Consider the following 24,116-nt stretch of genomic DNA (forward strand, 5'->3'; position numbering starts at 1 on the left):
TATATAGGAACTCCTCAAAAGAAGGGGTAGGCCACTGGCTTGCTCTTCATAACCACCAGAAGAATTCTTCTTTCTGAATGTCGTTAACTATGGAATGATCAGTATTGCTGTTAGAGGTCAGACCAGACCTGATTCAGGTCCAGACCCCAGATCTTCCGTAGTCTGAGTGCTCCTGATTTTCATTCACCTCTTGTGTTCTGGCAGATGGTCTTAGATTCTGTTCCCTCTTGTTGCTTTCATTAAAACTTTTTAACACTAAGGGAAAAATTGTGTCAACAAAAATACATGATTCCTTATGTTTGCACTGGCCTCTTTGAAAATTATGATTGCTTTACTGTTCCTTTTTTCCAGCCAAACCACATTCACCATCAAACCATCATAATTATACACTAGGATTTCTAATGATTTTAACTCCTGTCAAATAAATACGATTCTGTGATTCTGTTTGTATCTGAATAATTATCCATTGACAGGTTTTGGTGACATTTTTCCTCTTGAAAACTTTAAATAAGCAATCCAGTCTTCTTTGGTTTTTGTCTTGAGTCATGGACAGAAACACTGATTGTAGTACTTGGGAAGCAAGGAGAATAACACTTCTCTGTTTCCTTATGTTTTTGGTTATAAAGAAATAAATATGGTGTTTCACTTACTTTCCTGAGCTGATGAAATGTGCAATGAAAGGAAATAAAAAAAAAAAAACCAACAGGAGAGAATCAGGAGCTGAAGTATTCAGAAGTAAAATCCTAGAAATATGAATAATTTACTTGTTTGTCAGACTATAAATGTTTACATTCCTGATACACAAATAGTTACAGTTTGGGCCATGCTTGAATATTTGTTTTTAAATTAAAACAGTCTAAACAAATGATGTGAAACTTCAGCAGTCGTGGAACTGTGTGGCAATTAGTCGTGCCTACTCTTTACACCAAAGGTTATTTTGTGGTTTCATGGTGTCACATTAAAATATCTCACATTGGTTTTATTCTCCCGACTGCATGCAACTTAAAATTTTCCAGGCACTTGGAAGACCAAATATGTCAATCCCAGGATCACTCCCTTTCAGGATTTAGATGAAAAGATTGAGGCATAAGTGATGTGCGTGTAAGTGTGCCCTCAGGCATTACTCGTACATCAAACATAATCAGTGGAGATGCTATTTACAATTTACTTACGTGCTATGCAGCAAGCAAGCTTTTGCTGCTTGCTATCTGTGAGTGTTAAAGTCTGCCCGGAGCAAGGCTGAAGTAGAAAGAAACTTTGCAAGACATTCTTAAAATGTTAGCCACTAGCCTGTGGGAGGAAGAGTGGACCAGGTAGGAGCCTGGAGGCATCAAACTGTAGCAGAGCAAGAGTTTCTTTTGCTGTCTCATCACTCACAGCTTTAAACTTCCCGAATAGGTAAAGAATTAAGCTGCTACAATTCACAACATATGAGAAACATCTCTTAATTGCAAAAAGGAGTATAAACATAGAGCCGCTATCAACAGAGTGTAACTGGAGAGAGTCCAGGGGGACCCCAACCCCGGACTGACTCCAGTTTAAAATTTTATGCATGCCAGGAATTTCCACTGATCTGAAGGCTATCCACTGTGACCAATTAATTAAAAGCCTGTGGATACTAAAGTTTTAAGAAAAGAGCAAGTTAAAGCAGATTGCCTTGTTTGTTTCTTTTTACAAAGCATAAATCCTTTGTATTTTAAAAACTGTTAAAATAAATTGTCTGTCTAATGTAATTTTTTCCTGTAATGGGCTTTATGGTTTAATCTTCTCCTCCCTGAAGCAAGAGACTGTTTTTGCTTTAAATTTGGTGAGAACAAGGTCATGCTTAAATCAGTTTAGTGTGCACTGTATTTAAATGCAATTCTCTGTTTGTAAGTTTGCAAGCAGCACTTTCAGGGCTGTTCTTCTTTGCAGAGTGAAGATTCAGATGAAGACGAACCATGTGCAATAAGCGGCAAATGGACTTTTCAGAGGGACAGCAAGAGGTGGTCAAGGCTTGAAGAGTTTGATGTGTTCCCTCCAAAGCCGGATGTTAACACCTCCTCCTCCCCAGAGGCTCCTCTCCTCCCAAATGCGGCCAGCTGTGAGAGCGTGCTCACCGATCTCAGCGAGCGGCAGGAGGTGGCCTCTATTCTCAGCACCAGCAGCACCAGCAGCCACCATCCAACCCTGCAGAGCGAGGCCTCTAGCACCAGAACAAACTCAGTTGTGAGCATTTGTTCATCCAGCAATTTCGTAGCAAATGATGATTCGTTCAGCAGCCTGCCTTTGCCCAGGGAGTTGAATAGCTTCAGCTTCAACACAAAAGCAAATGAGAAGAACACTAAATCTAAAACTAAGAGCCTGCTCAAGAGGATGGAGAGTCTGAAAATCAAGAGCTCTCACCATGGCAAGAACAAAGCTCCTTCAAAGCTTGGCCTTATTATTAGTGGGCCCATCCTGCAGGAGGGCATGGATGAAGATAAACTGAAACAACTTAACTGCGTGGAGATTTCTGCCCTCAATGGCAATCACATCAGCCTTCCCATGGTACGAAAAAGGAGCGTCTCCAATTCTACCCAGACAAGTAGCAGCAGCAGTCAGTCGGAGACGAGCAGCGCTGTCAGCACACCCAGCCCTGTCACGCGCACACGCAGCCTCAGCGCATACAATAAAAGGGTGGGCATGTACCTGGAAGGCTTTGATCCCTTCAACCAGTCAACATTCAGCGATGTGATGGAGCAGAATTTCAAGAATAGGGGAAGCTTTGCAGAAGACACTGTTTTTTTTATTCCAGAAGATCATAAGCCTGGCACTTTTCCCAAAGCGCTCTCCAATGGCAACTTCTCCCCAACAGAAAGCAACGCTTCTGTGAACTGGAGGACAGGGAGTTTCCATGGGCATGGCCATCTTACTCTTCAGAGGGAAAACAGTGGAGATAGCTCTAAAGAGCTGAGCATAGGGAAAAGGCGCAACTCTGCTAGCTCACTGAGCAGCCGCCTGAGCATTTACGACAACGTGCCAGGCTCAATCCTGTATTCCAGTACGAGTGACCTGGCTGATCTGGAAAATGAAGACATATTCCCAGAACTAGATGACATCTTGTACCATGTAAAAGGGATGCAAAGAATAGTAAATCAGTGGTCCGAGAAGTTCTCGGATGAAGGGGACTCTGACTCAGCGCTCGACTCCATCTCCCCATGTCCTTCCTCCCCAAAGCAGATCCATCTTGATGTAGATAATGATCGAACAACACCAAGTGACCTTGACAGCACAGGGAATTCACTTAATGAAACAGAAGAGCCCTCAGGGATGCAGGACAGAAGGGACTCTGGAGTGGGCGCATCACTGACACGGTCCAGCAGGTGAGCTTGTGGGACTTAGGGTGGCCCCAGTGAGGTCCCTGTTGGACCAGATGCCTTTGTAGTAGCTGTACTGTGCTTATTTAAGGCCTTCATGCAATACCATCTGAGGCCACTGAAACATACACATGCTCATCCCATTGCCTCCAAAAACAATTAGAACCATGGAAACTATTTGTACAGCACTTCTAGAAAAGTGATTCTGACACTTCATAGCTATATGTTTATATGTTCAGCTTGAGTCGTCCTTGAAAAACAGCTTGCTCAGCAACTCAGTGTTAAGGCGCTTGGGGGGAATGGTAATTCTTCAAGCTGAAATGGTGTGTGGGAAGGTGAGGGATCTCAAGTAGGATTATTCGCTTTTTAAATGGGGTAGGAGAACCAGTGGAAGCATGATCTGTTTCTTGTCAGCATGTAGTAAAAACCTTTAGACTGACTAAAAAATTGCACTTTTCAGTAGCAGGCTGTTTCCTAATAACATGTCTGGGCATTAAATCTGTGAGGAAGATGGAGAGTGTTTAGTTTCCTTTGATTGCTGCAGCACTGTGGGGGTTTGAGGAAGCTCCAGAGGCCCCCAAGCTCACATTGGGATCTTCACCATGGCATAGAAGGCTGTATTGTGAATAGAGCAAGGGGCTGAACTCTTTCTAGCTTTGTTTCCAGTTTTTCTTTAAAACTGGTGCAAATAATTTAGGGCGTGGTTTCTGCTGTCATTTAGTCGTCTACAGTTGCATGTATAAATTTAATGAGACTTTCAGAAGAGCTTTTAGTTTTCCATTTGACGTGTCTTGAAATCTGGAGCCTTTTATTCTTACAGAGTTGTTTGATTCTGACTTTCTTACTGCTGAAAGGTCTTCTGAGGGGAAAAAAAATCAACATTATTTGAGGCCTTTAAGGATATCTGATATGAGGATATCAGTTTATGTAGGATAGCTTAACGTGTTCCCATCCACAGACATTGCAGTGGGTGAGGCAGACATCCTGATGACGAGTCCTTACTCTGTTCTCCATCATCTCCACAGGCACAGGCTGAGGTGGCACAGCTTCCAGAGCTCTCATCGGCCCAGCCTCAGTTCAGCCTCACTGCAGATCAATTGCCAATCTGTGGCACAGATGAACCTGCTGCAGAAGTACTCACTGCTGAAGTTAACTGCTCTCCTGGAGAAATACACGCCTTCCAACAAGCACGGCTTCAGCTGGTAAGGGCACAGTGCCATGTGTAGACAGGCCATCTGTCTGAGCACAACAGTTTCACTAGTCCTAGGCAACTTCTGGAAACATACAAGTCCCTCTGTCCCACTTTTTCCATATTTGCCTGTCTTCCTTCAGCCTATGCTGACAGTATTTCTGGTTTCCTTAGACAGTGCTAACATCATTGACCCTTTAGGTAGGGCAAATCTCGTTAGGATTGAGAAGCATGCTCATAAGAACATATAGAAGAATAATAGCAGTGAGGCAGAGGCCAGCTTTCTGTGCAGGAAGATGTCTGCTTTCCATAGCAAAAGAAGGCCTGATGGCGTATAGAGACACTTAGTGAGTGCCTTGTTATCTTATTATCCAACAACTGTCTATTTTTTTTTTTGTAGCAAGCCATTTCTGCTGTGTCCAGGTGTTTGTAACCAAGTTGAGTGTAGGTTTTTGGTTTTTGTGTGTTGAAAGAATGAAATAGAAAGCTCTTTTATTATTCTATATGTAGTGTAGCCTGTGTAACCTTCAGGCTGCAAAAGACGCAATAAAATTTTTCTTCTCCCTACCACAGGCCAGCCTCCTCCCTTCCCCAGGAGTCATAGAGAGTATTTAGCTTCAGCATCAAAGTACCTCCTGTTCAAAGGCTGTTATTATGTCAGCCTTTCTAAATACAGAAGTTGTTTGTTCTGAAAGACAGAAATAAGTATTGACCAGTTATCCCTGCATGCTTCAGATTCTCAGTGGAGATCGCAATGTGTTTTTTCACATTCCTTTGGCATGTTTTTTGACAAAGCAAGTATTATTCATACATATATCAATAATGCCCTAAACTTAACTGTATGGCAATACAAATTGGTTCTGTTTTCCTATTTAACAGATTAGTCAGCTGTAAATATAATGCAGTGTTTGTATAGCTGTACTGTGTTTTGAAATATTAAATAGGTCTCCCTGTTCACCATGGCTACCATGTCCTATTAGGTGTTGTACCATATATTAAGTTTTCTTCTTGTTTAGGAAAATGAACTTAATATTCTCACGTTTTAATAGTTTTGGGGTTTTTTCCTTCATGAAAATAACACTTGGGAACTTAGGGATAAATCATTCTTTTGTACTTAGTAACTTTTTCCTTGGAGTCAAAAGCAAATGGAAAGACCTGTCATTGAAACTGGAGTAGGAAGTAGGAGTAACAACAGTTACTACTCCCTGACAAGGAGAGAGGTCCCTCAAAGGGGTTGTTTATAGAGCTGAAGTTTTTAGCTAATGAACTCAAATGTATTACATCAGTTTCTGCTGTTATGCACTCTGGTAGGTGATGGACTCAGTTAGAGGACTTTGCAGAACAAGTAGTTGACATACAAAAGCTCATTGTACAAATGTCCATCTTTCTTGAAACCTAAAGAAGCAGTGTTATAAGGGGTCACTGACCACAGGATTTATTTTGACTCCTTTGCAGTTCAGTCTGGCCCCTGCAGTTTTACCCTGTAGCTTTTGTCCTACTAATATTGGTAGAATAGAACCACGTTAATACTTACAGGCAGAATATTGCCCTGAATTTCAAGCTTTTCTCTTAGAGAAACTGTGTTTTCTGTTCTTTCCCTATTCCAATACCTGAATGAATTAGCTTGTTTATATTCTCAATACTTTTCGTATTATTCAGCATACTAAAATGTTTCATTTATTTCACTTACTTTTTGCATTACCGGAAATCCATGAGATAAATGGTTGACAGAGGTTTAATTCAATTTTGTAATTTCTTTTACTTAATAGGGCAGTACCAAAATTTATGAAAAGGATAAAGGTGCCAGACTATAGGGACCGAAATGTATTTGGAGTACCACTGCAAGTCAACGTCCAGCGCACCGGGCAGCCCCTTCCACAGAGCATTCAGCAAGCCATGCGGTACCTCCGTAACCACTGCCTGGATCAGGTGGGTTTTGCTCTGCTCTCTCCTCTATACATTCAGCACCCATTCCTAGTGTTCTGTTAGTTTTTTCTAGTTCTTTGGTTAGACTGAAAAAGTAGACTCAGAATAAAATGAGCAATTCAAGAAAAAGCTTTCCATGAAATGACAACACATACATAAGAGGTTGAAGAACATACTTAAATTTCAAATTTGCTAGACTCAATGTAAATGTATTTACTTTTCCATATATAAATATGTTTAGGTTGGACTATTTAGGAAATCTGGAGTAAAATCAAGAATTCAGGCTTTGCGTCAGATGAATGAGAGTTCAACAGACAGTGTCAACTATGAAGGCCAGTCTGCCTACGATGTAGCAGACATGTTAAAGCAATTCTTCCGTGACCTGCCCGAGCCTCTCATGACCAACAAGCTCTCTGAGACCTTCTTACAGATATACCAGTGTAAGTACTGAGATTTCTAAAGCTAGATGACAAATTGTCATTTGTGCAGAAAAGGCAGAAATTTCTGGGCGCTACACATGTTGTGTATGCTGATCTTTGTCTTTTTGTAGTAGCTATTGTATTACAGGCTCCCACATAAGGAACTAATTTCATATTCTGTTTGTGTAATGATTTACTGGAGAAGTTCTTTTCATTTCACCTTTCTCTGGTGAACAAATAAATTCTCCATTGCTTGCTGTAGAGTTTCCTTTCTTTTTTGAGTTTCCTTTATATTACAGTATATTTTCAAGTTGGATCTGATGTGTCTAAATAGAGGAGATGTGCAAAGAGTACATTAACAATCTGGAGCTTTTGAGTTGTTTTTTGTTATTTTTCTAAAAGCAAGATTGCCATAATAGTCTGCTTTCTTTTAATTCATATTTGTTCTTCACCATCATTTTTTAAAACAATCTTTTAAGTTGAAAGCTTTTCCATTACTAATTTTTAGCTACCTTACCAATGGGTACCAAAACCAGAATGTACTTAGAATAAATGGCATCAAAACATGTATTTATCAACACACCTGGAAAGAAATTATTCATCCTTCTGGGGTGACAGATCCACTTCCAGCAAGGGAGACATTCTTTATTGCGAGTGAAATAAATCAGGTTCTGCATAGATGACTGTTTTGTGCTTTCCAAACAACATATTGCCCTTCAAATGCTATTTCAAAGTTGTTACATTATAGGAATACTTTAAATGCTTTTTAAAAAGCATTTTATAAAATGGCCAAAGATGAATTAATGTTTGGTGACCAGGACCCCAAAGCTTCTTGAATTATTCATGGAGATCCAAACTGATGCAATGCAGGCACTTTGCTGATCCTGTTTCTTTTTCTAAGGCCAATCCAGCTCTCTCCTCATGTATTCTTCCCATGGTAGCCTAGCTACAACACAGCTCACTGCAAAAACACTTTCCTTGAGCCACTACAGTATTTTGTGCCTTCCCCTATGATTATGGTGCAAATGGTTTATATCATCCAGGAACTTCCCTCAGACCTCCGGAGGTGGAGGTGACAGTTTAAAATAAAAACATACACATACATACTGTTATTTCAGAGCACACTTTTGTGTTGGTGTTGTTTCAATTCCCAGGAAAGCTTATGGAAAAATCGAATCAGACTCTCCACTTCCGTGCATATTAAGCAGCAACTCTTTCTGGTTAGTGCCAGAAAAAGCTTGACACAGAATCACAGAAGTATCTGTTCCTTTCCTTTCACAGTATGTCTGAGCAATCCCCAGAGGTGGTCGGGAAGTGTTCTCTCTGAGCAAAAAGCCTTAAAGCAACTGTAAATTTTGCTTCCCTACAAAGGACAAATTTTCTCTTTGCTTTAGAGTTATGCACCAGGCTGCACTCTGGAATTGCCCATACATGGCTTAAATGTGTTTTGAGCTGATTTAGGAGACAGCATGAAGAACAGTCAATTGCTTTCTAAACTCAGTGCTGGCCTTATGAAATTGCTGAAGCCCGAAGCAAATTTTCAATTAAATATCTGGTTAGCAATGCATGTATTATGGGGCATGCAGTCAGGGCAGTGTGGAGCTAATGATACAAGTGCTTCAGGACTCAGACTCTCATGTTGTCTTCGGGAATGGATGGCTTGTTGGAAATCCCTTTATAAGAAGCAGATCTTGTCTGGGTTATTTCATTATTTGTTCCCTTCAAGTTTGGAGAAGGCGGCCGTATATAAAGACACACATCAAATTTTTCCAATGGGTGTTTGTTGTTAGTAACCAAGGAGCTGTTTAATGGTATGGGGCTCCACAGCATTGACTTTCTTTTTCCACTGCATGACTTTGAATGATTTGCCTGATAAAGCAACCCAGTGTGTTTGGTAAAGCGCTTTCTGTCTATTTTATGACATCATTGTTAGAAAGGTTTGCTAGCCAATTTATTCAATTAATTCACTTTTTCTAAAATGCATTAATGTTTTTAATTTCTTTAAAAGCCAAAGAATTTCTAAATCGGCTGGACTGTTTGCTTGTTCACTGCCCGAGTCCAGGATTCTGTCATTTTAGTGCATCTGTGGGAGCAAGTAGCTGTGGAAATTAAATCTAAAATTAACTCTGGCCTAGGCACAACTTCTTCTTGCTTGCATTTCTTGTGAGGCAGGAAATTACTGAGGGTAGTTAAACTAGTGGGTTAAAAAAAATTTCTTCGTGTTTCCTATGAATGGTATGCATCCTGAAGGAAATCGCTTCAAACTTGAGTTAAATATTTGAAGCTGGAGTTTGCTTTGGGATATATTCATGCTGTGTGTGTGGAAAATCAATGGGCTGATGAGAGAAATACTAATATTCTGCAGATGTGCCAAAGGATCAGCGTCTCCAGGCTATCAAGGCTGCCATTATGCTTTTACCTGACGAGAACAGGGAGGTCCTACAGATTCTTCTCTATTTCCTGAGTGATGTCACAGCTGCTGTGAAGGAGAACCAGATGACACCAACAAACCTGGCGGTGTGCTTAGCACCTTCCCTGTTCCATTTAAACACTCTCAAAAGAGAGAATTCTTCCCCAAGGTATGTCTCTGGAGAGCACAGCTTGTTGCTTCCAGTCCTGTTGACCCTTTTGATCACCTTGAACGCCTCAGAAGGCATCAAATGTAGAACAGTCCTGTGACCCTACTTTTTGACAGGTGTGGTGAAATTGCTAAAAAAAACAAAAGGGTAGTAACTGGGGAATGCCAAAAGCAAAGTTTAGTGGGAATAGCAAGAGAAGTCAATAACAGCATGCCAAAATCTGGTCCCAAGCAGCTCTGCTCTACACTACCAAGACATTCTGGAATGTGGCTGTTTTCTTACCAAATATCTCTCTTGCTCTGCATTAAATAACTGGATTTGTGTGTGTGTGTATTCTTCTTCCTGTGAAGGGTGATGCAAAGAAAACCGAGTCTGGGAAAACCTGACCAGAAAGACCTAAATGAAAATTTGGCTGCAACCCAAGGGCTAGCCCATATGATTGCTGAATGCAAGAAGCTCTTCCAGGTAAAATACATCTGCAAAATCAATGGGTGCAATATTGGGCAATATGGCTTAGGCCTGCTATATAATAGAAAGTTGCAAATGTCTCTTTATTTTAATAAGGATTAGTATGTGATAAATAACCTTTTAAAAAACTTTGCATCCTGGTCTGAGTGCACACGTGAATCTGAAGGAGTGCCAGGAAGGTTGTTTTGCTGACATGGGTGCTTAATAAACTCAAGACAGTTTTGGGGTCCAGGACATTTTTGTTACATGAAGGCTTCGTTTGAACCAGGTCTTCCAGTTTTTATTGTGTGGCCATGAGGATCTGTGAGCTTCGGCTCTAATTACAAAGCACAAAGCTATTTCCAAGAGTTCCAGTGTTTGCTTTATATTTAAATTCCCAAGAGAGAGCAAGTCTAGGCCACAAAAGCATTCTAAACTGTAATACTCTCAGACCACCGGTTGGAAGGTCTGTAACAACTAAGGCATGCTCCCTCTGGGGCCCAGCATGGAGAACTAGACAAGTCTGCGTTCTGGTTTTCCTCACTGTCATCAAACCTTTTCAAAGCCCACAACTGAAGGCATGCCTGTCTCTCCTCTTATAGCTGACTATTGCCCCTCCTTCAGCCAGTCTGCAGGGTAAACTTTGCTGTGGGATTGAGTCTGAGTTGTGTAGCAAAGAAGGGATACTCCACGGGGGGGAGAGGGGGAAAAGGCACCCTGTAATTGAGAGACTAATTTGCATCAAATCAAGGTCACAGAGTCACAAACTTAACTTCAGTATTGCTTCACATTGAGTTCTAGACCTGACAAATATATCTTTTAGAATACAGTTGGTATGCTAGCTCAGGTAATTAGCAGATATAATTACATACACAGACTTACACAAAAACCTCTCTAGGCATCCCATTCTCAACCACAGTGTGTGACTACTGCCAACTTTAGAGTGAAGGGAACAGTGAGCATCTTATCAACAGAATATGATGCGTACCCATCCTTTGGTGACTGTGAAACTGCAATACTAACTCTGGGATTTATGGAGAGAGCTGCAAGAAGATGATTTGTCCTTCTCATCCTTCAGATACCTGAAGAAATGAGCCAGGGCCGGAATTCGTACACGGAGCAGGACCTCCGTCCCCTCAGCCTGGAAGAGCTCCGGGGCAACAGCAGCACCATGGAGCCCTCTGACTACCACTGCTACCTCCAGGACTGCATGGATGACTTGCTGAAGGAAATGAAGGAGAAGTTTAAGGGCTGGGTCAGCTGTTCCACCTCAGAGCAAGCAGACCTGGCCTACAAGAAGGTATGCACACTAACTCGCTCCACCACTCTGCTTTTTAGTGCATCATCTCTAATATAAGCTAGCTTTTGGTGTAGATATAACACTCGGTTCAGTGCACATCTTTATTTAGTGGATAGATTTGAGAAAAAATAATAATCTTTTGACACAATTGCACACCATCTATAAACAACTTGTCTTTCAGCAGCAGTCAGCGAACATGCATTGAATGGAGTTCTTGTGTTTATATTGCCCAGGAATGTTCACTGCATTGCATTTACACACCCTCACTCACTTGCGCAAAGCCTTGACAGGCTAACTTTTGTTGTGCAGGCAGTGGGAACAAAGTTTCTCTGCTCTGATCTTGCACAGCTCAGAACTAGCAGACGGAGATATGTTTCAATCAGATTTGAACTAGGATATTTTAAGAAAAATGAACTGGGAAAGTTAGGGTATTTTTTTTTGTAGTACCACAATTGAACAGTAGTTCATAGGAGAGGACATAACTGTAACTTAAAAATACTTTGGAAGTCAGCTTGCAAATGCCTTTTGCTCGTAGGAAAACAACCTCAGTCTGAAATTCCAACAACCTTAGTACAGTATATGTGTGCATTTGTGTGTGTATATTTAATTTGCTGTATTTATCCAACAGTATAAAATAAAAAGAAAATGTAAAACTGAGGACTATGCTCATTTTCCCCAGGCATGTGAAGGTCCCCCACTCCGATTATGGAAAACTACCATTGAAATTGCTGCTACACCAGAAGAAGTTTTAAATCGTTTACTTAAAGAGCAGCATCTTTGGGATGAAGATCTTATAGACTCAAAAGTAATTGAACCTTTGGATAGTCAGACAGATATATACCAATATGTCCAGAACAGCATGGCTCCTCAGCCAGCCAGGGACTTTGTCATCTTAAGGTAAGAGATTTTTATGCTGTAGCCACAAACCGTGTCAACAGAATCTCTGTAGAAAGCATGTTATGTAATTAAAAAAAAACTGTTTATGTTCAGTTTGAAGTATGTTTGTTAAATGTCTGTCAAAGACAAGATGTTTTTTCTTCCTTTTTCTTAGAACGTGGAGGACAAACTTTCCCAAAGGAGCTTGTGTGCTTTTAGCAACTTCAGTGGATCATGACCGTGCTCCAGTGGTGGGTGTCAGAGTCAATGTGCTCCTGTCTAGGTATCTGATTGAGCCCTGCGGGTCAGGAAAATCTAAACTTACCTACATGTGCAGAATTGATTTAAGGTATGGATTTCTATTTTTGTCCTTTTGTGCTGCTGACGTGTAGTGTATAGTGCCAAATTTAGGCAGTGCAGCAAGCTGCAGCTTAGTCTATAGTGCATGCGCATAGAACTCTGAGAGGTCACAGAAGATTATCCTTTGTACATGTCTAATAGCAAGGAGGGTTTGTTATATTACAAACCCCCAGTTTGTGTTCCAACATAGCTGTTGGTATATAATCCCACCACTTTATCTGCCAGGTGTATTTATTTGAATGCAAGTACATGTTAATGTTAAGTCAATTAATGAAGCAGACCAAATTCCCACAAAACTTCAATTAACTTTTTGCTCACTGCAGCAAATTCATTTTAGAGCAAATCTATGTATTAGCAAGGCTGAGCTGAGCAAGTAAGCAGTAATATAGAGATTTCACAGTCAATTTAAATTTAAGGAAATTTAAATTTAAGTCAATTTAAGGAGCTGTTAAACCAGCTCCTTCTGTGTTTGAAAAGAAAAATGTGTGCAGTGTTGCTGATACTTTCTTCATTGTTTTTTTCCCCATCCATTAGGGGTCACGTGCCAGACTGGTACACCAAGTGTTTTGGACACTTGTGTGCATCTGAAGTAGTTAAGATACGAGACTCTTTCACTCATCAGAGTCTTGAGAACAGGGAAATAAAATGCAGGTGACTACTGAAGAAGAGGAACAGCTGTGCACTCCAGACCTCAGCAACATAGATGTTACACAAAACAGAGGCTCATCTGCTGCAGACCATCTGTAAGTCATGTCATGAAGGGATGACAGCATGAGACTGTGAGCATTGACTGTGGCCATACCATACACTTTAAAGCTGCTTCCTGTCTGTTTAAGGTCTATAGTGTAGGCCTTGACTGGAATACATAGGAGGACTGTACAAAAAAAAAAAAAAAAAAAAAAAAAAAAAAAAAAAAAGTATTGTACTATTAGGTGGTTTGAATTGCTTCTGAGAAGCAAAATTCTTTAGATGCAAAATATATTATGAAATATGGTGAAGGCTCATCATTCCCATGTGAAATGCTTGGCTTTATGTACATACCCATGTCATTTTATTTGTAGTGTGTTGAGGGACTTATGTATCCACTGGAATAGTTGGTACTCTTCAATGTGTTCTCACTGAGATAAGCAGAGAAATGTCTGCACAGAGATTAAAGAGTGAATGAGTGTATTGATGGTTGAAAGGACAGTAGAAGTTGAACTTGAAATGTGTCTGGTACACTGATAGGCAGCCAGGATGGATTTTAGTATACTGGATACAGTTGCCTCTCCTGTGGACCAGGAGTAGCCATCCTTCCCATTTGTCCATTCTGCATTCTGCTGAGCTCTAACGCTGTTAAAACCCTTATGCAGATGTTACAGTAGGCTTGCTCTGGCTACTGTTCACTCCTTATCCAAATGATCTTTTGGGAGTGAAGGCAATTCTATATTAACTTTAAGTAAATAAATATACTTTGAAACAACATAGCAGCTTAGAAATGAAATGCCTACTTAACAAGCAAGAGAGCTGGTAGTGTCAACTGTTATATTGCCAAAAAATATTTGTAGATTTTTACCCTCATTAAGTATATGTATGCATTTTAATGAGCCGTTAAATATTTTACCATCTTCTAATAGCTCAAGAGGAAAAATTAAACACTGGAGTCACAGGACTCTTGCAGCAGCAGATGGAGTGAGTTGGGTAGAAGACTTGTAAGAGTTTGCTCCCTTTCTCTCTCTCTCTCTCCTTTGCCTGTTTTCTTAAAAGCTGCACACTAACATGAACAGAACCTGAATGTGAGCAATTTAGAGGGGTTCAGTTGGGGGCAGAGGGAAGGGGGGGATTTTGTCTTGGGTTTTATTTGCTTTTAATTCCTTTGGGATATTCCCCCCCCCCCCACTGCCCTAACAAAGTATATGAACTGTAAGAAGTATTGAGGTCCTACAGAAAGATGTTGTTCAGTAGGTGCTACTGTAAAGGTGAGGTGCAGTATTAAGTGACACATGTATTTTGTGGCAAGAGTATGAATGAGTGGAAAGATGGAATTTTGACTGAGACTTTGTTACCATTGTCAGTATTATTTTAAGCTTTCTGATGAAGATTTTTTTTAATTAATTATGGCAAATAATGTAGTACTTCCAGTAATAGTGTTCCTCATGAGTAGGAAAACCTTGTATATTCTTCTACAACAAACACTTCTGAATTTGTAAAATTGTATGTTGTACATACCATTCTATTGTAAACATGTATACTTGCCCACAGTGTACTGTCAAACATAGATAAAGCATGGTAAAGATTATTTAAAATATACCTGTATTTATACCTCAGATATTCTTTTTGGGTTTTTGTACCTCAATATGTTTTCTATTGTAAATGTGCTTTACACAACTATGATGTAAGTGAGAGAAAGGAAGATGTTTAACTTGCTATAGATGTCTGTACAGAATATATCCAATAAGTGCACTATTAAATGTTTAAAAAAGATCATTGTAACATTTATATTTTTTTCCACATCCTTTTTTCTCCTCCTGCCTTGAGCCTATTTCTGCAAGCTGAATCAATACCCTCACTGATTTCTCCAGCCCTTTGAACTCCTGCTTTATGGGGTATGGGATCAGCTGGAAGTCCTCCTTTCCTCCTTCCAGTTCCCCAGCTTTCAAAGTCCCAACTAATCACCATCACCTATCTTTCTTGTCTACAAATACATGCACTATTACCATTCGGTATGGGAGGGATGATTCAGTGTTGGTTTACTGCATGCTGAAGCTAATTCTAGTATCAGAACATTTTGTTCTTGGTTGTTTTTTTTTGTTTGTTTGTTTTTTTAAGCTGAGTGGATCTTACTGTAATGCTGTGAACAAGGCATCTAATAACCATAGTGATGATGACATGCAGTACTGTGTAGTAATTGACATCATACAATTCAAATTACTGGCTATGTTCATTCAACATCAAATCAATTTGAGGTACACAATAGCCATCTCCATCCCTTGTTAATGGCAACCCCATGCTGCATAGAGCCAGTTTGATGTGCTTCACAGTGTTGAAATTCAGTACTGCCTTCTAAAAAATTTAAGTAGGAGAGTAGAAGGTTTTTGGTTTTTTTGTTTTGTTTCTAAACTATCATTCTTCAAGTACATAAATAATTACTGGCCTTCATCTTACATACAGAAAGCCATGTCACTGACACATAGTCAGGGCACCAAAGTAAGACTGGTAAATGATACAGAACAGTACCAACCAATCCCTGGGTAGAGCAGGACCTACTATACCTTCACACCAGTTTATGCAAGGGGATTGTTAGCCTGCATGTAGTATCCATAGCTCAGGCTAAGATACTTTCTGCTTAATATATCTGAAAATTAAACGTTATACATAGATGTTCTTCCTCAGTGCCAGAAGCACAGGTTCCCAATCATTGAGAATGAAATAAAGATAATGGTTTAATTTACCAGTGCATTTAATTTGCAAAGACAAAATACTTGTTTCTCATCTGTCAGTGCAGAATTATTTCATTTCTCTAGGAGAAAAAAAAAGTATTAATAAACATCCAAAAATCCTAACTAGTATAGCACTGAAAGTGAAGTACTGTTATTACTGATGATAATAGAAAACTTGCAACTATTTTTCTTTTGCATAAGTGCACTATCCAAGACTGGAGGCTTGCTCACTTCCCCCTCCCCATTACCCTGATTGCCGGAGGCTTCCTGAGTTCTTGTAAGAAATGAATTTCCAAGCTGAGGCCAGGAACTCTAAAGTGCAATGTAGGGTGGGAAAGAAATCTAAGCAGAAAAAGATCCCATGAAAAGAAATTAGGACACTGAAAGGGTACGTTTACGCAGAAAGATTCAATATACATAATCCAGCCACTAGACAAGAGGTAGTAAATGTCTGCTAGCACTGGAAGGTCATAAAAACACAGAAGAGTTCAGACTGCCTGAGTGGGTGTATAAGTTGGGATAAAAAAAAAATTGTTAATGGAAAATCTGAAGCAGGAGAAAAGGAAAAGACATTTTCCACACAGCAAGAGGTCTTTGAGGCTGTGGGACAATCTCTCCCTGAGAGGCAAGAGCATAAGTCATCTAAAACTGTGCAGTCTAAAACTCTGGAATCATTCCTTTACTGACTTCCATAAAGTATTATGAAGGCCTAAGAGAGCTCATCTGACCATTATTTGACACGATTACAGGATTTGCAGACCACCAGTTTTCATCTGTAAGCGTTGAGTAACACTATTCCCCAAGTAAGAAATAACAGTGTCAATAATAAAGTCACTTTGATGTAACATTTATTCTGGAAGTTGCTAATGAGCACATCTTTCTTGCAGCTTATGTTTTGCAGAAGTGGATTTTTGTTTAAGAACGAAGATACAGTGCCTCCGTTCTACATGCTAGGAACATAATGATCGCCACAAGACTCAGTCAGTCAGGTTGATGGTTGGACTTGATGACTTTTTCAAGGTCTTTTTCATCCTAGATTATTCTATAGGCACATTACCTGAGCAGTGGGACAATCTTTTGGTTTTCTAACATTCACTCAAAGCTTATCCCAATTAGGAAGGTCTGTTAGCATGCTTTGTTCGTGCAATGCCTGTGGTGAAAGAATATTACTATTCAAATATATATATATATATATATATATATATATATAATTGAATATTCAATATATATATATTCAAAAAGTAGAATGCTAGAAGTGCTAGTGCAATTGAATTACATTACACACATTCCAGGGACCTAGATTAAATAACATTTTCCACAGTATGACTGACCACAATTTGTTGAGATAAGCCCATTTTAAGCATAAATTCAGGACAGCATAGAAGTGAGGGACAAGGTTTGGGGGTCTTGTGCCTCATCATTAGAACTGCTGGAAGACTTCCAGTAAATGAAAGGGTAATTTCAAAAAAGCTTGGTTCCAGTTAAATCATTTGAATGTCACTTTAGACAACTGTTATCTTTTAAATACACCAGCTAGAAGCAGAAATAGATTGTGTTCACAGCACAGCTTAGAATAAGATGGAGTGCAGGGTGTCAGCAACTGCAGAGAGGTTCTTCTGGAAAGACGACGAAGAGCCAGCTGGCCAAACATTTCTGACACTTCTAGTATCCCAGTAAGCAGCAGAGCAATCTGGAATATTTATTCACAACAAACCAAAAGGTCACTTCTTCAGAATTCTCTATTGTGTCAAGTAAACAGTTCAAAGAAAATATATTTAGGTCAGGGTACAGTTGTCATCTGATTAAACATATAATCTTCACCTAAAATATAGTTTAACTAACCCTCACTGCACAGCTAGCAATGTCCCTTGTAGGCCACCTTATTCCCTACTTGAGACATCTGTCATCTTGAGCATATTTTAAGTACTCCATTTACACATTTGAAAAGGAACAGAGACACCAAAAAATCCTCATTTTATGTCAGTCATCTCCAGCAGTCTTTACTTTTCTCATTTCATTTCTCCAAGTATTTGCCAGCACCACAGCAGTACAACTGAATCTCTACAGAGCACCCATGAAGATTTCACTGGTGTCTAGAAATGTTGGTGGGTTGTTTTTTTTTTTTTTCGTCAGAACAATTTTGCAGTCTTTGTCCTTATTGTCAAAAAGGATAAACAGAAAAACAGTTTTGAAGGCCTTCCTTGTTAGTCTTTTTAAAAAGAAAAGGTGCTCCATTATGTTACCCTGTCTGGAAGACAGCACCTGCTCTTCCTCTACATAGGCACTGTGTTCTAGTACCTGAAGCCTGGGAAGAACAGATACCAGGTGCCAAAAATGCAGAATTCTAGTTCTGTGACTACAGCAGTGGTGAGGTATCCACCTTCCAGAAAGGAGAGAAGCAAACCAAAGCAGAGGATGCTCAGTCATACACAGCAAGAACTGCAATTATCATCCTCAAGGGCATTCCTTCTCTGTTCCATGCTCCTTATCAGATCAAATGCCACATGCAGCATAGAAACGTAGTCCTATTAACTTTGGCATAGCATTTGATTAAAATGGAAATAAACTACATTTAGAGGGGAACATAACCACTTACGCATGGATTCCAGAACTGTCACAGCGCTCAGCAGCATTGATGTTACACTCTGCTTGCTCTTCTGTCTCCCTGATTAGGGTTTGGAGGCCTTAGCAAACACAAAGAACTGTACCTAAAGGCCTTTTAAGAATGACATTAAGCAAGCAAATAAAGTAGAGATTTTCTAGCTTCTAGCTGAATGACTGAGTCATAGACTAAATAAATAAAATTGAGTTTGATCTCTTCCCCCTTCCAGCCTACATCAAGAACTAATACTTCTATATAGTAATAGCATCCAAACACTGAGGCAGAACACAGACCTCCCAGCATTAGTTACAAACCAGACCAGGCAGAGGAGTTATCAGACTAAAGTAAGTTCAGTTATTGGTCTGGGGATAGGGGAAGTGCTGTGCCCCAAATATCTCCCCTGGTAAGGCAAGGCACACAAAGAAAGAATGAATGATCCATTGATGGCAATTGGGTTTAGAGGCCCCACAGCTTAGGTTTACAGAGATCTCAGCAGGCCAGCCATGGCTACCAGGCTTTTAGGTGTTTCTCTGCTAGAAACTCCAGACACAGGGAGGCCTTAGGGAGCTAGAGTGTCTGAAGTTCCAGGCTTGGATAGAGCTGCATCTGGGTTAGTGCTTGGAGCAGAGCAGCACAGAGAGCTGCACAAAGATGCCTCAGGAACAGAGACAGCACACCCTGACTTCTGGAAAGGTCAGCCATCAGCTCTATAAAAGTAGTAACTGTTTTCAGTATATCATTAACACTTGTAATTCATTATTTAAGTCTTCAGAAGTGTTTTTTTATTGTGTCTTTTTTCTTTATGAGCTTGGAGAGAAGCATGCTTACAGAACTACTATTTTTGCATGCTTTGATTTCTACACAAGTCACTGATTTGCTGGGCTTAACTGTGAATATATTTTTCAAAAGAGGCCACAGGATGCTCCCTGAGCTGTGCTCCAAAGATCTCTGCAGCGGTGCTCCTGCTTGATGTGTAATGCACTTATCCTTGTAATCACTTGCTAACAACATATATATAATATTATATATATAAAATATATATTTATGTATGAATATAAGTTGTGTGTGGTGTTTTGGTTTTTATTTTTTGTTTTTAGAGTTAACCACCTATTTGGAGTTTTTATATGAGACTTTGCACTATCTCCTTTAAGTTCTTTTCCTGTGCCTCCTCTTCCTCCACTGCTAAATGGTCAAAACATTTTCCAGACCCAGCAGCTCTGTGCAGCCATTTACTGACTTCTGATGAAAGAGCTGCTGCCAAGTTTTATAAAGAATGTTCCCCGGGGCACAGAGGGGCGGGAAGTATCCTTCATGGCCTCTGTTTTCTTCCCATATTGTTTAACAAACAAGAAACCCGCCCGCAGCCGCTCTGACCTCTATTTAGGCACATCCCTTTCAGGCAGTGACACAAATGCACTAGGAAGGAAGTGTTGTCATGGCCCTTAGAAAAGATGCAGGGAAATAAAGGCCAACACTGTGTGGCTAAACAAACAGGCTCACTCTCCTCTATCCTGCTCTGCTGCCCGATTCCTTCAGAAACCATGCCCAACAGCCTAGCTAAGCCCATTCCCCAAGTTTCTCCTATAGATATATAAAGGTTATAAAGCCAAGCTGAGAACAAGTTCCTGTTTGAGCTGCTTCTTTTTTACCCACAGCTCCAAAGGAATTCCAAATCAAATTACTTTTGATAGACAAGAGATGAAACAGATGTGATACTAACCCCAATTTATGGAAGAGAACATAAAGATTTCGGAACCAGGGATGCTACTACAGTGTTTGAAAACCAGACTCAGTACTGCAAGGTGATCATGAGAATGAGTTGTAACACATCAGAACTGACAAGCTTTGCTTAAATAATGCTTTAACTGGGGCAAAGAAGAAAACAAACACATAAAAATAACAGTAATTTAAAAGATTACAAGAATTATTTTTGAAATATTTCTACATTTCTCTGGTAAATTCCATTGATTGTAGTCTCAGCTTGCTGAAACCCCAGCAATGAGAGTAACCTCAGAGTAGTTACTATCCTGAGGCCACAGCAGAAGCAGAGCCAGGGTGTCCAGCACCATTGGGTTCCCCCTGCTCACCAACAGCACACTGACCATCAAAGCTGCTCATCAACAGCCATTGGCCCCAGCCTGGACAAAGGAAGGGAAACCTCACTGCGAACGCCTTTCTGCAAAAGAACTGTCCTGCCTGCAGCCTCACAGACTTCTCAACTTTTCTTAAAGTTTGTTGAAGGAACACACAGAAAAGCAGCCCAAGCATTTGCAAGGATTTTTTTGAGAGCCTTGCCCTGTTCTGCTCATCACTGTGATAGCACTGCACAGCACAGCAGACAGAATGCAGGATGGAGCCTGCTGGGTGTCACGACCGACAGCACTATTTGTGCTTCTGCCTGAGCAGCATCCATCAACCACAGCTGATGGATAGCACTACATCCAGCCAGCTCCTGGAGGAGATAACACTCAGTAATTTGTTATCAGTTGTTCCCCAATCAGTATTACTGGGGGGGGAAAAAAAAAAGAAAAAAAAATGTTTTTAAGCAAATCAGATTTTCTTTTGTTTTTGTTTTATACCTATCATTATGTTCCAGGAGTTCATCAACTGGCATAAAATGAAGATACAGACAGCTCACAACTGCTTCAAGTCTGTTGGTTTCATGACTACAAGATAACCTTTGTAAGGAAATATTTCCTAGGCTGCCATTCCTTACAGCTCACCAGCCTATAAATACTATTCTCTTTCTTCGGTCAATTATTGATCAAGCATACTTAGTGTTATTTAGACATGAATGCTTCACTAAAGCACCAAAAATCCATAAATGCTTTTCAAGTGCAAGAAAGATTCTCTGGTTACTCTCTGAAACACTGCAGCAGCAGACAGGAGGCTGAGAAGCAGCAGTTTGAGGAATCATTTCCTGCTGTAGCCCTGCTGTCTCTTACACTTTTTGTCTGCAAACCCCCCATTAGAGCCAGCAGGCTGTCTTGTAGGGCACTTTCCCACTGCTTTTGTGCTCTGCGTGATGACAGTGGTCACTCCATCCTCACAGGGCCAGAACTGCAGCTACTCCAGGCTCAGCCCTGACACCTTACTGCCTTCTTCTGCATTGATCGGATGAAAAACCTTCCACAGGCAGCACAGGCTAGGTGGCCTCATTTGCTTATAGATTACATCATCTTTAGTAGTACTTAGAGGTAAGGCGCTTGTCATCAGCCTCTTGGAAAGCTGAATTCTGAATAACCATCTTTCTCGAGAAACGCAGGGGTTTCTATGAAGGGAGGATTGTCCAGGCATTTTCCTTTCTGTGACAAGATCAGAAGTAACTTAGCCTTGCTAGTTGTTTTTAAACACAGACATTTAAATCACCAGACAAGGCACCCACAAGCTCAGGATCATCAAAAGTATTTGACTATTTTTGTCCAAAAGCAAATAAAACTTTTACCTGATGTGCCGTACACCAAGTCTCAGCTGCTCCTAGTTAACTGAGACCCACTCAGGCAAAGCACTGTCGTTCCTTGGGAAGTTTGCAGATGACACCAGACTGTGTGATGTGGTAGACATGCCCAAGGAACAGGATGCCATCCAGAGAGACCTACACAGGCTCAAGCAATGGGCTCATATGAACACCATGAGGCTCAGTAGATTCAAGTGCAAAGTCTTACACCTGGATTGAGGGAAACCCCCACTAATACAGGCTGAGGGATACAAGGATAGAGCATGGCCCAGGTGGAAAGGATTTGGAGGTACTGGTGGACGGCAAGCTGGATATGAGCCAGCAATGTGCCCTCACGGTACAGAGAGCCAACCTTATCTTGGGTTGCATCAAAAGAAGCATGACCAGCAGGTAAGGGAGGTGATCCTTCCCCTGCGCTAGTGAAGCCTCACCTTGAGTATTGCATCAAGGTGTGGAGTCCTTGGTACAAAAGAGATGTGGACCTGTTAGAGCACATTCTTTCATGGAATCATAGAATTGCACAGGTTGGAGAAGACCTTAAAGATCATCAAGTCCATCTGCAACCTAACCATACTACCCTAACTCTAACAGCCCTCCTCAAAATCATGTTCCTGAGCAGAGTCTGTTGTGATGGACCAAGAGAAATTGTTTCAAACTAAAAGAGGGGAAATTATATATATGATTTATTTATTTTTAATACAATCAGAGTGGTGAAGTCCTGGCATAGCTTGCCCAGAGATGTGGTGGATACCCCACATCCTTGGAGGCATTCAGGATCAGGCTGGACCAGGCTTCGAGCAACCTGATCTAGCTGTAGGAGCCCCTGATCATTGCAGAAGATTTGAGCTAGATCTTTAACGGTCCCTTTCAACTCAAAAGAAGATTCTATGAGATAAGCTTAGGCATTGCTTTCACTCCTGCTCTCCCTGCAGCTCCCAGGTGATACTTTGCCCCACAAGGCCAGCTGTCCTTGGGCTGCCAGCTCCAGGCTCACCCTGGAGAGCAGAATTAGCCATGAAGGAAATTTCTCATTAAATTATCTCAAACTCTCCCCTTTGGTCATTTTTCCTCATTGTTATTCCACAGAAAATAATAAAAATGTCCCCAAGAGAATCAAATGCAACACCTATAAGATAATCCCAGTGCAGATAACCCACTGTGCTGCCTCAGAGGGTATTTATAGCTGACACATGATTCCTCAGGGGATTACAGATTCTAAATCACTGCAGCTTTTTTTTTTTTTTTTTTAAAAAAAAAAAACAAAAAAAAAACTTCTTTCTCTTTAAGTACACCGAGTTCTTTTCACCACAGAACTGCAAGTCTAAAATTCACTGTTAAATGCAACCAGCCAGCTGAAATAACTTCTTGTTTCTGAAGCTCTAAGGCCATATCCAGAAAACCCAATAATCATAACACAGTCATATTCATATGATAAAAGTATGGTGGTATTAACAACTTGTACTAATACATCTGAATAATCATCAGGGCTATACATATATATAGAACTTGCTCTACAGATCTGTTTTAGAGCCTTTTTCTACCTGTTTATAGCTCCAGGCAGGTCATCATCTATGCAGACATAGTAATTAAGGATTGGGAATTCAGTTCTGCGGCCAATACTCCCTACAGAATGAGACATGGGGTTGATTTTCAGCCACTTGGCATTTCAGATGCCCACTCGAAATCAGCTACTAGAAAGCTGTCAAAGGAGAACAGCCAGCAAGCAATTCCATTTCAGCATCTCAACAGGGGAAAGTGGTTGCCCTGAAGATCTCGATAGGAAATAGTTTTACTTACGCAGCTCCATAGTCATTAATTCACTAATAGAAAGCCACTGATTCCATCTGCTTAAAACAAGGGCGTGCAGCAGGAACCATCACTTCCCTCATGCCTCCATTTCAGAGGAGTACACTCCATTTCTTGATAACAAGCTGGATACATGCAAAAAAACAAAGGAGGGTTTGTGAATCTCTGAAGTATGTTATAGAAATACCAAATAAATAAAATATCATAGATACAAGCATTTTTCTGAAATTATTACAAAGGGGTAGGAATTTAAACAGCAAATCAAAACTGACTTCAGTAGTTCCTAAGTTTTATTCACATATAAAACAATCAAGGTTTCTGTCAGCTAGAAAGAAAATAGCTTAACTAGAAACCATGGATGTTTGCGAACAATGGAAGGAGAGCAAAACCTAAGAACA

At 40.4% G+C, this 24,116-nt stretch overlaps 1 protein-coding gene across 4 annotated transcripts in view; it reads left to right on the forward strand.

Moving 5' to 3' along the window:
- The window catches only part of DLC1 (DLC1 Rho GTPase activating protein), a 216,991-nt gene extending 202,094 nt beyond the window's left edge, over positions 1-14,897 (forward strand). For all 4 annotated transcript variants that reach the window (XM_042872136.1, XM_042872137.1, XM_042872138.1 and 1 more), the window contains 10 exons: positions 1,915-3,344; positions 4,364-4,540; positions 6,297-6,456; positions 6,695-6,893; positions 9,238-9,451; positions 9,802-9,916; positions 10,977-11,198; positions 11,878-12,095; positions 12,250-12,423; positions 12,969-14,897. In XM_042872136.1, the coding sequence (XP_042728070.1) occupies positions 1,915-3,344; positions 4,364-4,540; positions 6,297-6,456; positions 6,695-6,893; positions 9,238-9,451; positions 9,802-9,916; positions 10,977-11,198; positions 11,878-12,095; positions 12,250-12,423; positions 12,969-13,089 (3,030 nt within the window). In that variant the 3' untranslated portion in view covers positions 13,090-14,897. The remainder of the gene's footprint in view (positions 1-1,914; positions 3,345-4,363; positions 4,541-6,296; positions 6,457-6,694; positions 6,894-9,237; positions 9,452-9,801; positions 9,917-10,976; positions 11,199-11,877; positions 12,096-12,249; positions 12,424-12,968) is intronic.
- Positions 14,898-24,116: the final 9,219 nt, after the last annotated feature.

Source organism: Lagopus leucura, unplaced genomic scaffold, assembly GCF_019238085.1.
Source record: "Lagopus leucura isolate 7727_CA_CO unplaced genomic scaffold, USGS_WTPT01 Super-Scaffold_100004, whole genome shotgun sequence".
In the NCBI taxonomy this organism is placed as follows: Eukaryota; Metazoa; Chordata; class Aves; order Galliformes; family Phasianidae; genus Lagopus; species Lagopus leucura.